The following is a 16677-nucleotide window of genomic DNA, read 5'->3' as shown; positions in this document are numbered from 1 at the left end:
AGAGCTATTTGGTGACGGGCCTCGGAGGCGCCAGGGCTGACGGCTCCGACCTAGGGCTTCTGGGGGGCGAGGTCCTGCTTGTGGGCAGGCTGGGCAGGCCCGCTGGCGGGCCGGGCGGGCTCGCTGGCGGGCCGGACTGGAAGCGCCAAGAGGCTCTTGAAATCGTCAGTATCTCGGCTAGCGGGTGAGGATGGCGTTCTCTCCTTTGGGGCGAGCAGTTGCCATGGAGGCTGCGGTTGCCGTGGCGACGGCGGCGCCTGACTAGACTCGCGAACGCGGGCGCGGGCGCGGGCTCGGGCTCTGAGCTCTGAGCTCTGTCGCGGCTGGAGGTCCGCGTATTGCGCTCTAGATCTTGGAAATTGGTAAATTAGTGCGTGGTCCGGCGTCAGGGTCAAGATTAGAAAAAGGGGTGTTTTCGGGGGTGACGGAGTCATGAAGGCTCACAAGAAGGAACCGCGGACCAAAACTCCCCCGGGTAATACCTGGGGTTCTCTGGGAGATGTGGTACTTCTGATACTTGACCTGGGGATGCACGTTCTGGGGGCCTGAGATGGACGTGCTGGGTCCTTGAGAATGGACGTGCAGTTCTGGAGGACTTGAGGTTGGGGATGCACATACTGGAGGGGCTGAGCTTGAGCTGCAGGTGCTGGGCGTGCCTGAGACGGAAGACATACTTGAGGGTGCACCTACTGGGTACTTGAGCTAAGCATGGGGCAGGTGCTCTAAGTTTCTGAGCCGAGGATACCCAGACTGGGTGCCCGAGATTTAGGGTGCAGATGCTGTGGCTGTCAGAGAGGAAATGCATATGATGGGGTCTGAGATTAGGAGTACAGGTGCTGTGGATCCCCGACATAGGCATGTGCGTACTGGAGGGCTTATGCTGGGTGTGTGAAATTGGTGATGTTGTAGGGTTCTGGAGGTGCCCCTGCTGGATGTCTGGGATTGGCGGTGCAGATTCTGGGAAGTGTCTGAGATAAGGATATTCTTTCTGGGAAGACCCTGAAATTGAGGGTTCATATGCTATGGATTTCTGAGCTGAGTATATCCCTGCGGGGGTGCCTGAGATTAGAGGTTCAAATGCTGGGTTAGTGCACATACTTGGGAGGGTGGGGCTCAAGAGAACAGGGAGCCTGAATTTGGGGTTGCAGTTTCTGTGTTAGCCTAAGAAAACGCACATAGGTTATGTTGGGGAGCACGATAGAGGTAGGGATAGTTTGGGAACCTGAGGTTAGAGGTTTAAGGTGCTGAAATTGGGAGTTCCAGGTACTAAGGGTTTGCTGAAATTAGGAGGTACTGTTTTGGATGATGCAGGTATTGGGGAGATTAGTTTATAACTAGTTTGGAGGTATGATATTGGAGGGAATACTGGGGATCTGAGATAGGAAGGTTGCAGGTATTCAGAGGGCTCTAAAATATGCATACACCCCTCTTCCCCACCCCCCCCCCAAGGTCAGTATTCTCAGTGCGAGGAGTGGGATACATGACAGCATCTAATTAAGTGATGAGTTGTTTCAAAGTGCTCTTCTCTGATACAGGAGAATTCAGTGAAGGGCTGGAATAACCAAGAAAATGGTATTTGGTACTGGACTCCAGGGGGTGAGTTTGGATGATTGTCAGTGAGAACAACCAATGTTTTCCTAGTCTGTGGAGGAGACACTAAAATCATGATGCTTTCTCCTCAGTTCCTCTTCAGACCTGAGGACAGCTATGTAGAAAGCAGCTCTTCACTAGTTCATTGGAGTTCTTATCACTTGGACATCTACATCTGATTACCCATTAATCATGGGTTTCTTCCAAGGCACTGTTCTGGGCCCTCTTCTCTTTTCCCTCTGAACCATCTTACTCTATAATCTAATTAGCTCCTCTAGGTTTAGTTATAAACTCTATGGAGATGACTCCCAGATCTCTATTTCCAACCCAAGTCCCTCTCCTGAGCTCCAGTTTCCTTTTGGACATCTGGATGTCCCATAGGCATTAGGCATCTCAAGTTCAATATGTCTAAACCGAACTCATCATATCTTTTACCAGAATACTCCTATCTTCTAAAGTTCCCTATTACTTTATGGGACATCACCATCCTTCCATTCACTCAAACTAGCAACCTTGGTATCATTCTCAACTCCTCACTCTCACCCCATAAACTTAAACTATGGCCAAATCTTGTGGTTTTCACATTCACACCTGTCCTACCAGTTCCCCACTCTCTTCACTCGCACAAAGTGGGCTGCTACCTCCGTTGGGGCATCGAGGTGATACAATGGATAGAGTGCCGGGGGGACCTTGAATCAAGAAGACCTAAGTTCAAATCTGGCCTCAGATGCTAGCTGTGTGACTCTGGGCAAGTTACTGAGCCTCAGTTTCCTCATCTGTAAAGTGGAGGTAATAATAATAGCACCTACTCCCAGGGTTGTTATGAGGATCAAATGAGATAATTGTAAAGGGTTTAGCACAGTACCTGGCACACAGTAAGCACTATAGAGATGCTATTTATTATTATTGTTATGGTTAAAGCCTGCAATATTCTCCTTATTGGTCCCTTTGCTTCAAGCCTCTCCCCATTACATATCTTTCACTCTGCCCTTGTCACCTCCCTCCCCACAAAGCACAGTGGTTGCCCGTTACCTCAAGGATAAAATGTGTAGTTCTCCTACATTTAACACCCTTCACAGTTTGGCCCCAGTTTCCTTCAGGAGTCCGCTCAAATTCCGCCTCCTACAGGAGGTCTTTCCTAGTACCCCACTTATCAATGCTTTCCACTCTGAGATTTTCTTCCACAGCCTTTGTATAGATCTTGTATGTCCCTAGTTACTTACACGCTCTCTTTCCTATTTTAATTTGAAGGCACAGAGCTGGTTTTTTTCTTTTTAATATCTCCAGTGCTTTGCATAGTGCCTGGCACAGAGGGAGGGCTTAATAAATGCTTATTGACTGATTGTAATAACCTCCTAGTTGACCTTTTTGCTTCTAGTCTTTGCCATCATCCATCCTTTATACAGCTGCCAGAATAATCTTCATAACACATAAATCTGCCTGTGACACTCCCCTTTTCTAAAATATCCAGTAAGAACATATTCTCTAAAATATAAAATATTTTGCTAAAATATCATATTGCCTGCATGATATTATCCAGGCTCCTTAGCTTGGCATTGAATTCACTCTACAGTCTGGTTCCAATCTACCTTTCCAGGTTTATTTCACTCAATCGCCTTCGCTCACTCTGTCGGTCAGCCAAACAGGACTCCTCATCATAGTCCTTATTAACACATACTCATCATCGATAGCATTTCTATAGCAACTACTATGTACCAAGCACTGTGCTAAGTGTTTTGTTTTGTTTCATTTTTTTTGCAAAATAAATGTCATTTGATCCTCACAACAACCCTGGGAAGGAGGTGCTATTATCATCTCCATTTTACATATGAGGAAACTGAGGCAATCAGAGGTTAAATCACTTGCCCAAGAACACACAGCTATTAAGTGTCTGAGGTCACATTTGAACTCAGGTCTTCCTGACTCCGGGACTGGCACTCTGTCCACTGTGCCACCTAGCTACCTCATCTTTCGCCTAGGTGTCTTTAAATAGGCCAGCCACATTTTCTGGAATTCACTATCTTTACACATTGACCTTTCAGATTCCTTCATCTTCCTTCAAGGTTCATCTCCACTTTATGGAGCCTTCTCTGAGCCCCTTGGCTAACTGTTTTCTTCCTGGCCAAACAGCATCAGCTGGGTGGTCTTGGGAGAGGTTGCTGGGGCTGAAATCAGAAAGACCCAAGTTTCAAATCCAGCTTAGACACTTAATAGCTGTGTGAACTTGGGCAAGTCTCTTGACCACTGTCTTCCTCAGTTTCCTCCTCTGTAAAAACTGGGATAATAATAGCACCTCCCTTAGAGTTGTCGTGAGTGTCAAATGAGGTAATAATTGTAAAAGCACTTAGCATAGTACCTGTTACACAGTATGCACAATATAAATGTTACCTGTCATCATCATTATTATTTCTGGGGTCCCCCTTCAAATGTTCTGGGGATATATTGTTTGATCTCTCCTTGGCCCCATCACTATCTGCCTTGTACTAAACTTGTCAAGCTACACAGTCATTCTTCCCATCCTCTCAAGTAGAACATAAACTCGTTGTTTTTTATTTTCTATGCTTTGCATTCAATAGGCCCATAATATGGTGGTTTTTAAAAATTTGTTGGAAGATTATTGAAATGGATTTCAGTGGGCCTGGGTTCTAGGCCTGGCTTTGTCAACAGCTAGCTAAGTAATCTTTGGCAAGTCACTTTTCCCCTTCTGTGCCTCAGTTTCCTTCTTAATAAAATGAAAAGATTTCTCTCTGAGTTACCTTATATCTGCTTCATGTATGTTTTACATGTTACTATATACATATATGTTATCTCTCCAATTTAAGTTTCTTGAAGAGAGGGGCTGTTTTGTCTTTGAATGTCTGGTACCTTGCATAAGTACATAATAAGCACTTATTGATTAATTGACTGATTGACGTTAAAGATCTCTTCTAGCTTTGACTCTCTCTATTTCTGAGGTAGAAGCATCGCCAAGTCTCTTCTCCCCTACTACCTGTTGGGTTTTGAAAGATGACGACGATTTAGTTGGGTGGAGGGAAAGAGACCAAGCTTTCCCGATTAGGTGAGTAATGATAGAAAAACAGCTAGGTGGTACAGCAGATAAGAGTGCCAGGCCTGGAGTCAGGAAGACTCATCTCCTGAGTTCAGATGTAGCCTCAGATACTTCCTAGCTGTGTGACCCTGGGCAAGTCACTTAACCCTGTTCGCCTCAGCTTCCTCAGCTTTAAAATGATCTGGAGAAGGAAATGGCAAACCACTCTGGTATGTTTGCCAAGAAAACCCCAAAAGTGGTTCTGAAGAGTCGGACACAACAGAAATGAAAACATTTCTATAAATTCTTACTGTAAACCACTGTGTTAGACACTAGGGATACAATGATATAGATATATATGTATTTATAGAAAATATGTAGATAATATATTATATGGAATATACACAATAGATAACATACATATTATCTTGTATAACTATGTTAGTTATCTTATAATTCACAATGTCACATAATGTATACATTGTAATATAGAAGATACACTATTATATGTGTATTATATACATTCTATATCTGTATATGTCTGCATACATACATATTATATATTATATAACCAAACATAAAAATATATCTTTTATATAAAATATTATTTTATATATAAAAAAATCAAACCAAGCCAAAAACCTTTCTTCAGCAGTCAGTCTGTAGCTTTCACTTCCACCATTTTGCTGAAAGGGTTTTTTTCATAGGCCACTGCTGACCAAGTTCCTAGTCATCAGATCCAAGGTACTTTCTTATCTTTTTTACTTCTTCACACCTTTTGACACTACATTTTTCTTGAAATTCCCACCTCCCTTGGGTTCCCTGATGCTGGACCATCACGATTTTCCTCTCTAACCACTCCTATTTCTTTTTCTGGCTCTTCCCAGCCCCTAAATCTAGTCATCTCTCAAGGTTCCATCTTTAGAACTCTTCTGGCTATATACATTGTTGCCCTGGAAGATCATCTATTCCCACATGATCACAACCATTACCTCTGTGTGAACAATCCCTAAATTTGTCTCTAGCACTGACTGCTTCCCTTAGCTCCCCATCCCAGATTTCCAACCTCATGTTAGACATACTTCTGTGTATATCCTACCGGTAGCTCAAGCTCGCTGGGTTTAAGACTGAACTCATCCACCCTCCCCCACAGATCTCCTCTTTCTGATTGGTCTATTTCTGTTAATGGCACCATTGATTTCCCACTTAAGTTAAAAAAATTCCTAGTCATCCTTAATTACTGTTTTTTCCTTAGCTTCCATACCCAATTAGTTGCTAAATCTTATCCAGCTCTAGAATAGCAATTAGGTCACATATATGTGTATCTGCTTTCTAGTCCCACTGTAACCTCACCCCTTTTCAGGTCCATTTCACCCCTCACCTGGAAAAACTACCTCCTCCTAATTCTTTTCCCTAAATCTAGTCTCTTATTCCTGCTCTTCCATCCTCATGTAGCTTAGGTACAACTGCCATGTTAATTTGATCCCCTGACCTTTGATTGTTGATTTGATCATAGGATTTGATCCATTAAATTGATCATAGGATTATGCATTTAGATCTGGAAGGGACCTTAGAGTTTGATTGTTAATTTGATCATAGGATTTGATCCATTAAATTGATCATAGGATTATGCATTTAGATCTGTAAGGGACCTTAGAGTTTGATTGTTAATTTGATCATAGGATTTGATCCATTAAATTGATCATAGGATTATGCATTTAGATCTGTAAGGGACCTTAGAGTTTGATTGTTAATTTGATCATAGGATTTGATCCATTAAATTGATCATAGGATTATGCATTTAGATCTGGAAGGGACCTTAGAGGCCATTTAGTCCAACCCTGTCATTTTGCAGATCAGGAAACTTGAGATAAAGAAAAATGACTTGTCCAGGTTCACCCACCTAATGAGTGTCTTAAGTAGGTTTTGAACCTGGCTAGGTCTTCCTGTCTCCTAGTTCAGTGTCTTAGCCTCTGTACCAGGCACTTTACTGCTTAAAAACCTTTACTCAGGGGCAGCTAGGTGGCACAGTGAGTAGAGCACCGGCCCTGGAGTCAGGAGGACCTGAGTTCAAATCCAGCCTCAGACACTTGACACACTTACTAGCTGTGTGACCTTGGGCAAGTCACTTAACCCCAATTGCCCTGCCTTCCCCCCTCCAAAAAAGAAAAAAGAGAAAATAAATAAATAAATAGAAAGATAAAGTATTAAAAAAAAAAAAACAAACCTTTACTCAGAAGAAATTCCAGTTTCCCTAGCCTGGCATTCAAGACCCTCCATGACTTAACCCAAACCAGTTATTTCCAGACTGTTCATTCATTGTATCCTATGCTCCATCCAAACTGGACCACTCATTGTCTCTCTTTATATGTGTCTTCTACTTCTCTACCAACCTTTCCCTGGAATGCTCCTTTGCCCCATCCCCTGTCTTTGAAAAAAAATTTTTTTATTGATGCCTTTTGTTTATTATAGCAGTCTTTTTTCAAAATTGGCTCCCCTAGAAGACTCCTTCTATTTAAAATTATTTTTAAATTTAAATTAATTTAAGTTTTTAAATTAAAATTTAATCTGAATTTTTAAACTTAAATTTAATTTAGATTTTTAAATTTAAATTAATTTAATTAAATTCCAATTTTTAAAATTAAATTCCATTTAAATTTAATTTTTAAATTAAATTAAACTTCATCTAAATTTAGTTTAATTAAAATTTAAAATTTTTAAAAACTATAATAGACATGTTTGTCAATGTATTCAGTCAGTAAGCCAGTCAACAAGCATTAATTAGGTACTTAATTAGCAAGCACTTAATAAAGTGCCTACTGTGTATTAGGTACTATAATCTACAATATTTCCATTGGAGAGGAGGGATCTCTGTTCTATCTTCACTCCTTGGGAACCGATATTGGTTGCAATTCATCTGAGTTTAGCTGCCCTTTAGGGTTCTTTTCCCCACCGTCATTGTGGTCACTCTGTATATTTGTCTCTTGGTTTGGCTTTCTTTGTTCTCCATCAATTCATATAAGTCTTTTCATGTTTCTCTGAATTCCCCATATTTAGTATTTTTAAAAAATACATTTATATCTTTTATGTGTACATATCTTCATTTCCAACTATATCCTTTCCCTTCCACCTCCCCATGGAGTCCTCCTTTTTAATAAAGACATAAACTAGCTCAGTAAAACCATCGAACACATAAACCTGTAATCATATGTTATTTCTCGCTTCATTATACTCAGATACTACAGTCTGTTCAGTCTTTTTCAGTAAGTGGGCACCCACTTTGTTTCCAGTGTTTTGCAATCACACAATGGGATGCTCTGTTTCGATGAACATGGCACCTTTCTGTCTTTGACCCTCTGGTCATACATGGGCAGTTGGGGGATCACCAGGTTAAAGGGTATAAATCTTCCCTGTCCCTCCCTTCCCCCTTCCCCCCATTTCCCCTGCTGAAACACTCCGTGTGTTCGAAAGCCCAGCTCAGGTACCACATTTTTCCTTTACCTGTATGCCCCAACTGGAAGTAATGATTTCCGCCTCTGAACTTGTTTGGCGCTAAGAGGATAACTAGGCATTCGGGGGCAAATTCAGTTGGAGGGGGAGGGGAAAGAACCTCCCCCCCCACCCCCACACACCTCGAGCCTGGAACTTCTCTCTCCTCCTGTGCCCAGGGGGCAGACTGAGCTTTCTCAGTTGGGTAACAGCCCACTGGCCCAGTGGTGGGGTAATTGGCCCCGGAGAAGGGCAGTGATGATTTCGGGATCCTTGGAGGGATGCATCGGCCTGGGGCCAAGCTCGGGAGCCAGGAGGGTTTGGCGGGGCCAGAGGGTACTCCCATCTGGGCGGTGGGAGGGCCATCCCCCTTTCTCAGTGGTTAGTATGATTGCCATAGGGTTCGAGGACTGTATCCTTCTCCGGAGCTCTGAGGCGGATAACCAGCTAAATTGCATCTGTGGACCAGGGCAATATCTCGCCGCCGCCGGCACCCCCCGCCCCCGCCATTGTTTTGTTGTTGTTTGTTATGTTTTTTGTAAGGTCCTTATTCCCCCCACCCACTGCTGCCCCTTCTCCTCTGTAGAACGTAAACTTCCGCAGAATAAATTTCAAAGGCTTTTCTGTGTTTGCGTCACCATCCCTGCCTCCTCCACCGCCTTAGTAAATCTTTGTGGAGTGAATAGCAAATATATGTATGTGTGTGTATGTATGGGTGTATGGGAATGTGTAAATATGTGTGTATACACTCACACACCCATATTATGCAAAGCAAGTGGGAACACAGTGCCGATTTCGATTCAATTAATCTTTAGCAAGGTCCTACCCCATGCCAAATATTGCTAGGTTGGGGGTGGGGGGGACTGAGATACATAATTTAGATAAGACAGGTCCGTGCCGTCATTGAGCTTATAGTCTAGTACCAGGAAGTCACATATAAAAGTGATTAGGGGTTAAGTGATAGGGACTGACCTGTGGTTTCATTGCTACAAGTAAGAAAACTCCCTCAATGCAGTTTATGGTCTTAGATGATGGGTTCCAGCACCGAAAGGTTCAGTGAGTATGTGCCAGAGGTGAGACCTGAAGGCATTTCTTCCTGGCTTTGAAGCTGGCTCTCTGTGCACTATAGACACGATTGCTTTTGGAGGCATGCAGCATGTAAACCGATAAATATTATGATATATAATATGTACATTATAATAATAGCTAGAATTTATATGGTACCTCAAGGTTCGCGGAGCACTTTACAAACAACAACCCTGTGGGGTAGATGCTGTTATTATCCCCACTTTACAGCTGAGGAAACTGAGGCAGAGAGCGCTCGAGCAGTTTACCAGCTAATAAGCCAATCAGTATCCGAAGCCAAATTTGAAGCCAAGGCCTGGGCCCAGCTCTCTCTATCCACTGTGCCACGTAGCTGCCGAATGATAATCTGGGGAGAAGGGAGACAGCCCTAATTATTACGGGGACCTGGAAAGGCTTCCCTTTGATGATGGCACATAAGCTGAGCTTTGAGGGAAGCTGGAGATTCTAAGAGATGGAGGTGAAGAGGGACAGACTGCAAAGGCATGGAGGAGGAATATGAAGTGTCAATTTTGGGGAACATCCAAATAGATCAGTTTGGATGTAGATACATACAGTGGAATGTAGAGCACATAAAGAGGCATAATGTGCAGTAAAACAGGACAGATAGGCTGGAGTCTTGAAGGGCTTTGAATGCCAAGTGATGAGTTTGGATTTCATCTTACAGGTCTCTCTGTGCACTATGACACTGCCTTTCTGTCAAGTATAACACAAGTCAATTCCCTCTCTTTAGTGGTTTATGATCGGAGAGAGACAACACTAGGGTACAGCACTGGAAAGGCCTTTAGAGGCTGTGTAGTCCAACCCCCTCGTTTTACAGATGAGGAAAGTGAACCCCAGGGAGGTCTCGACTTGCCTAAGGTGAACCTAAACTATATGCAGTTCAACTAAGATCAGATGAAATTGACCTAACGTATTAGCATTATATGTTCCACATGTTAGATGGAACCTATAAGAAACCGAAGAGAGTAGGAGGATTTGGTTAAATAGGATGAGAGCAAAGAATTAATTAACTCACCTAGGGAAGGCTTCAGGGATGTTGAGGGGTGTTAGGAATTTTAATGAAAGAAGAAAAGGGGTTGAGACAGAATTGAGGTTTGAGGTGGTATTCTTAGAACTAGGCTGTGGCATAGGAGAATTAATCAACAAGCATTTATTAAATGCCATCTGCTTGCTTACTAGGTGCAAAAATGAAAGTGTCTGCCTTCAAAGAGTTTATGTACAACATTACACAAATAAATACATACAAAATAAGGCATTAGAAATAGGACTTTTATGATCAGATAAATAGTGTAATTTCAACAAAAAAAGCAGTAGTAATTTATTTGATCTTTTACACCTTTATATATTTATAAAAAACTAATTGTCTGCCCTGAGGGAGGGGCCATGTTGGAATTATCCTGGTCAGTGCCAAAACCCAAACATACTTGGGTGAACTGAGGAAGAAGCTTTGAAGGAAACTAGAGATTCTAAGGCACAGAAGTGAGGGCGGCGTTCCAGGCATGGGGACAACTTGTACAAAGATGAGATGGAATGTCAGGTGAGAGGAACAGCAAGAGAGCATTTATCACACGCTGCCTGTCGACTTTTGTTGAGTTAGCAATCCATTCAAATTCCCAGGACTTTTTTCTTCCTATTCTTATCTTTTCCCCAAAAGCTGCTTCTTCTGACTACCCAATTTCTGTCAAGGGTGCCACCACTGACCCAGCTACGACTACTTCCAAACTCAGTTTCCAACTTGGACTCTTCTTTTTCTTCACTGTGCCCATCCCAGAAGTTGCCAGTGTGTGTCAGATTCCCCTCTTGAGCTCTCTCATCTGTCCCCTCTGCAGCCTCCCTAGCCCAGGTCCTCATTACCACCTGCCTGGACCATCGCAGAAGCTGACAGCTGGCCTCTTTGCATCCCACCTCTTGCCTCCTCTAGCCCAGCCTTGACACTGCTACCAGATTCATCTTTCTTACACACTGATGGTCCTGTCATTCCTCTGCTGAAACCGTAAAGTCTCTCCCTGCCGCCTACCAAATAAAATGGAAACGACTTAGCCTGATGTTCAAAGCCCTCTACAATATGGTCCTATTTCTCCTCTTTAGCAATGTCTTGGACCCCCCTCTGTGGTCCAACCATGTCCTGAGATCAGTGTGAACAGTGAATCTGGAAGTCCCACAGGATTCAAATTTGCACTGAATATTTCGATTGGACTGGAACCAATTGCCAAACTGCACATTTTTGTCACTTCAAATAGTGCAAATTCAAATACATGCAACTACCTCGCAGAATTCCTTTTTTTCATACTACTCGGAACTTAGCTGTACTGTACATTCCACAGTCTAACCAAACTGGACTACAGCCCTCCGTTTCATCTCTGCACTTTGAATTCCTCTCCTTTTTTCAAGACTGAGCTCGAGGTCTACTTTTATGAAGCCTTCCCAGATCCCCCACGATGGAAAAAATCCTTCCATTGTCATACCTCGTAGAGAATTTGAACTCCTCTGATTTTAGCAGTTATTGGCCCGTGTGTCTTATCTTCCATGGTAGGATGGAAGCCCTCCGAGAGCAGAAAGCATTGTCTTCTCCTTGATCCTTCGATTTCCCCTAACACCTGACATAGTGCCTATCCTTATTTCTACACTTAATAATAAAATATCTAACAATTATTTTCTATTTATAGTAATAAAGTATCTGTACAGCTTTTTGTGACATTTCACATTTTCACATACATCATCATACTTGATTCTTTCAGCAGTCTTTGAGGTGGTCAGGGAAGAGACTGTTATTCCCTTTTTATAGATGGAAGTAAAATGATTTGCTAATGATCACAGAGCCAATAAATGGGAGAACCAGGACTCTTTCAAATCAACGAGTTGATGCTGGAGGCCTGCAAATTCACAGCCTGCAAAATTACCCAGTTCAACCTGAACCAGATTAAAATTAATTAAATTGTAATTTAAAATGTAAAATGTTTCACAAAATATAGAAAAATACAATACAGCATTTGTTGTCATGTTGAGTCTGACTCTTACATGACCCCATGGTCATTATATCCATAGGGTTTTCTTGGCAAAGATACTGGAGTGGTTCGCCATTTCTTTCTCCAGTGTGTTCCCATTTTATAGATGAAGAACTCAGGTAAATAGGGGCTAAGTGACCTGCCCTGGGTCACACAGGTAGATTTGAACTCAGTTCTTCTTGACTCCAGGCCTGATGTTTTATCCACTGCACCATCTAGCCGCCCCACAGTACACCATAGATAATGTTAATTAGATTGTGAGTCCCTTGAGGGAGTATCTTTTGCCTCATTTTTTTAATCCCCAGAGCTAGCACAGTGCTTGCACATAGTAGGTGCTTAATAAATGTTTCTCAATTGACTGACTGGTTTTCTAAGTCATTATGTGGCTTTCGGGGATCCATTTCTATTTGATTTTGACACCATTGCTCTGCATTATGCTGCTTTGCTAAATCAGTGCTTTCTGTAAAAAATGAGATTGTGCCTTTATCCCTGTGAATTCAGTTCAACCAGCATTTGTTCATTTGTTACTGCAGAAATGGACTGCATCTGAAACAAGCACAGATGGTGAAATTACTCAGTATACCATGAAGGACCATCACCATCTTTAGCGAGACGTATTAGTCCCTCTCTTAACCACCTATTCAACGGCATTGCTCTATTGGTCAAAAGACCAGTAATTTATACTTTAAACTGGACACATTACCCTCCCTCCACTACCCCAACTGTATTGTTTTGAGAAAATGTCAAATAATTTTTGAAGGAAAAAAAGAAATGTTTCAGGTTTATATTATCTGCCTCCTCAGTTTTTAAACTTGCTCTGACTTTCTCTTGCTACTCAGCATGCTCTCATCTCCTTCCTCTATTGCCCAGTTTGTACATGCTCAGAGAATGAAAAATGTTTATATTAGTGAAGCGATTTAGGAGAAAAAATCAACCACAGATAGAGATGGCTTTTGGATTATCTGCACACCTGTTTTCATCATCACTGAGAAGCCAGGCAGCTGGCCTCGAAGCCAAAAAGATCAGGGTTCCAGTGCTGCCTCTGACATATATTGGCTGTATGACCCAGGAGGAGTCACCTAAGATCTCAGTGCTCTAGGCAGCTCTCTAAAACTCTGAGCTGTGGAAAAGGTGCTGACTTAGAGTGATAGAATTTCTTCATCCGGGAACCCTAGATTGGTTGTCCTTTCTTCTTGAAGAGAACATGACATCACTGTGTTGGGGTCAAAGTACAGTGGCTGATCAAACCAGTATGAGCTCTAAAGGCTATACCACAGGTCAGGCCCAAATGGTCCATATGAACATTTGGAGTAGGGCATCTCATGCTTCTTTTGAGCTCCTACAATTCTGCTTCGCTCATACAGCACAGCGCCTTCTTTGATGTGGGCACACCATGCTGGGCCAGACTGTGCCAGTGTCTCCCACGTCTGATAATTGATCCCAAAGTTCTTCAGAGAGACCTTGAGAATGTCTTTGTATCACTTCTTCTGACCTCCATGTGAATACCCTGCCTCATGTGAGTTTTCCATAAAATAGTAGTCTATTAAACAAACATATTTTTGGCATTCTAACAATGTAGCCAGCCCATTGGATTAATACTAGATCAATGAAGCAATAGATCCCATTTCTTTCTTACCTTAGCACATTTCTGCCCTGTATTCTGCTCTTTTTCTTTCTATCTGGACATTTTGTGGGGGGGGGGGGAAATTTGTCATGTAATAAACCTTTAAACCCATCTATCTATCTACATGTTGTTGTTTATTCATTTTCCTGTTATGTCTGACTCTTCATAACTCCTTTTGGGGTTTTCTTGACAAAGATACTGGAGTGGTTTGCCGTTTCCTTCTCCAACCCATTTGACAGATGAAGAAACTGAGGCAAACAGGGTTAAGTAACTTGACCAGGATCACACAGCTAAGAAGTTTCTGAGGTCAGATTTAAACTTAGGAAGCAGAGTCTTCCTGACTCCAGGCCCAATCCTCCACCCACTGCACCACTAGCTGCCCTCTATCTATCTATCTAGCTAGCTCTCTCTATAGAGAGAGATACCAATATATAGATAGAATTTTATTGATGTTCTTTTTAAAATCGCTCTCACTTCTTAATGACTTCCTACCCTCAGTAGAGCCCTTCTTTGTACTAGAGAAGTAGAATCTACATATTGTTCTTGCCTGACAAATGCATGCTGCATTCTGCATCTGTAGGAGCGAGGCTTAGTTCACAATCTTTTGAAATTGCCATTGGTCAGTGAATCTGTTGTAATTGTGTGTGTTTCCATATTGATTTCCTTCACATTATTGTGTGGACTGTTTTCTTAATTCTGCATACTTTACGCTGCAGGAGGCCGTATACGTATCCCCAAGTTTCCTTCAATTCTTCAAAGCTTATTTTATACTATACAATAGCATCCCATAACACTTATATGTTGGGGGCAGCTAGGTGACACAGTGAATAGAGTGCTGGGCCTGGAGTCAGGAAGACCTGTGTTCAAATCCAGCCTCAGATACTTCCTAGCTGTGTGACCCTGGGCAAGGCACTGAACTCTGTTTGCCTCAGTTTCCTCATCTGTCAAATGAGCTGGAGAAGGAAATGGCAAACCACTCCAGTATCTTTACTAAGAAAACCCCAAATGGGATCACAGAGAGTCAGTTACAACTGAAACGACCGAACAACAACATTCACATATCAATATCGCCGCAGATTTATTAAGCACTTACTGTATGTAAGCCACTATTCTGGTAGGTATTGGGGATGCCAGGACAAGATAAAAAAAATTCATATGTTTCATTCCTTTATTCTCCCCTAGGCTGTTTTTTCTACCATTCCACAGAAACCTCTGTTTCCCTGAAAGCTCATTCTGCCCTTGGACTTCACATACGGGAAGTAACCTCCACACCTGTAGCCTCTTTCTCTGATTGGCTAGTTCCCCCCAGAAACTACAGTTTAAAGGAGGATGCTCAGGCCAGCTATATCTTCGTTCCTCTCCAGACTGCGCTCTTGACTCTCTGGACTTTCTCTACCATGCCCTCCCCCAGCCCTCATCTCTTCCTCCTCATCTTGTCTCTCCTTCCCTCCATTCTTTCAACTTCCTTTTATATATTGTCTTCCCTTGTTCGAGTGTAAGCTTCTTGAGGGCAGACACTGTCTTTATTTCTGCTCGTATTGGTTTTCTCAGCAGTTGGCGCAGTGCCTGACACATAGTAAAAACTTACTAAATGCTTGTTGATTTGATTTGACCTCTCCTCAAGGAGCTTACATTCTACTCAGTTCCATCCTATTAGATTCAGCTTATCAATACATTTTGGGAGCCAGTTTTGTCATTCAGAGTATTAACCATCTCTCCTCACTTCATGTCATCCGCTAGCCGAAGAAACATGCCATTTATGTCTTTCTCCAACTTATTGGTAAAAATATTTTGCTCTCTATGGTACATGACTTAACACTTCTATCTGGGCACACATCTCCTCCCTCCATTTTTAGTTTTTAAACTGTCTCGATCACCTCAGCAAGTCTCTGGGCAAATAACTTTCTTCCTACTGCTCACCCAGACACGATGTGGGCTTGACCAAGTGTAGAAAGGAGCAATTGAAGGTCCTTGAGCAAGAGAGAATCACATTTAGAGTTGTGCATTAAGAAAATTAGGCAATGGTTTATAGAACTGATATGAAAAAACTAGAGGCAGAGAAACCATTGTCATAGTTTGCTGCTGTCTGTCCTTCATTCTCAAAGAGGACCATGACATCAGGAAGTTGATGCCATGACTTGCAAATGAATTGGATTTAAGTGAGGCAGGGCTGTGCAAAGTCACCAGTCTCACTTTCTCCTCCGGAGCCATCTGGGTCCAGTAGCTAGATATAGATCAGGATGACTGGAGATGGACTCTGCCATAATCTAGGCAAGATGATAATGAAGATACGAATGAGATTGGTGGTTACATTTACATAGAAAGTGTTTCACATGCGTTATTTCCTTTTATCCTAACAACAGCCCTGTGAAATACGTGCTGACATTTTTTCTCATTTTACAGAGGCTGAGTTTACAAGAGGCTGAGTTGTCCAAGCTCACACAAATAATAAGTGTTTCAGGCACGATTCAAACAAGTCTTTTGGCCCAAAGTCTAATGCTCTATCGTCTCCAGTCCACTTCTTTTAGAGAGGGACAGACAGATTCAAGAGAAATTATGGAGGCAGAATTCATAAGGTTTGGGAATAGGATACAGGGGGCAAAAGAGAAGGAAGAACCAAAAATGATTCTGAGGTTATGAACAGGGATTACTGAAAGAACTGTATTACCATTTAAAGAAATGGAAGTTGAGAAGAAGAGCAGGTTTTGAGGGAAAGGTGATGAGTTTTAGGCATTTTATACTTTAGATTCCAACAGGAAGTGCAAAGAGAGACTCTGGCACATGGTTGAAATCTGGAAAAGAAGTCAAGCCTAGCAATAGGGTTTGGGAATCATCTGGATAGAGTCAATAATTAA

At 42.3% G+C, this 16677-nt stretch overlaps 1 protein-coding gene across 1 annotated transcript in view; it reads left to right on the top strand.

Moving 5' to 3' along the window:
- Nucleotides 1-432: 432 nt before the first annotated feature.
- LOC118846937 (MYCBP associated protein) overlaps nucleotides 433-16677 on the top strand; it is a 35988-nt gene continuing 19743 nt past the window's right edge. Inside the window, exon 1 of the mRNA XM_036755607.1 lies at nucleotides 433-504. Within this exon, the coding sequence (XP_036611502.1) occupies nucleotides 433-504 (72 nt within the window). The remainder of the gene's footprint in view (nucleotides 505-16677) is intronic.

The sequence above is a fragment of the Trichosurus vulpecula genome, chromosome 4 (genome assembly GCF_011100635.1).
Source record: "Trichosurus vulpecula isolate mTriVul1 chromosome 4, mTriVul1.pri, whole genome shotgun sequence".
NCBI lineage: Eukaryota > Metazoa > Chordata > Mammalia > Diprotodontia > Phalangeridae > Trichosurus > Trichosurus vulpecula.
Note: the sequence above shows the minus strand (reverse complement) of the source record. Positions and strands in the feature narration are given on the sequence as shown.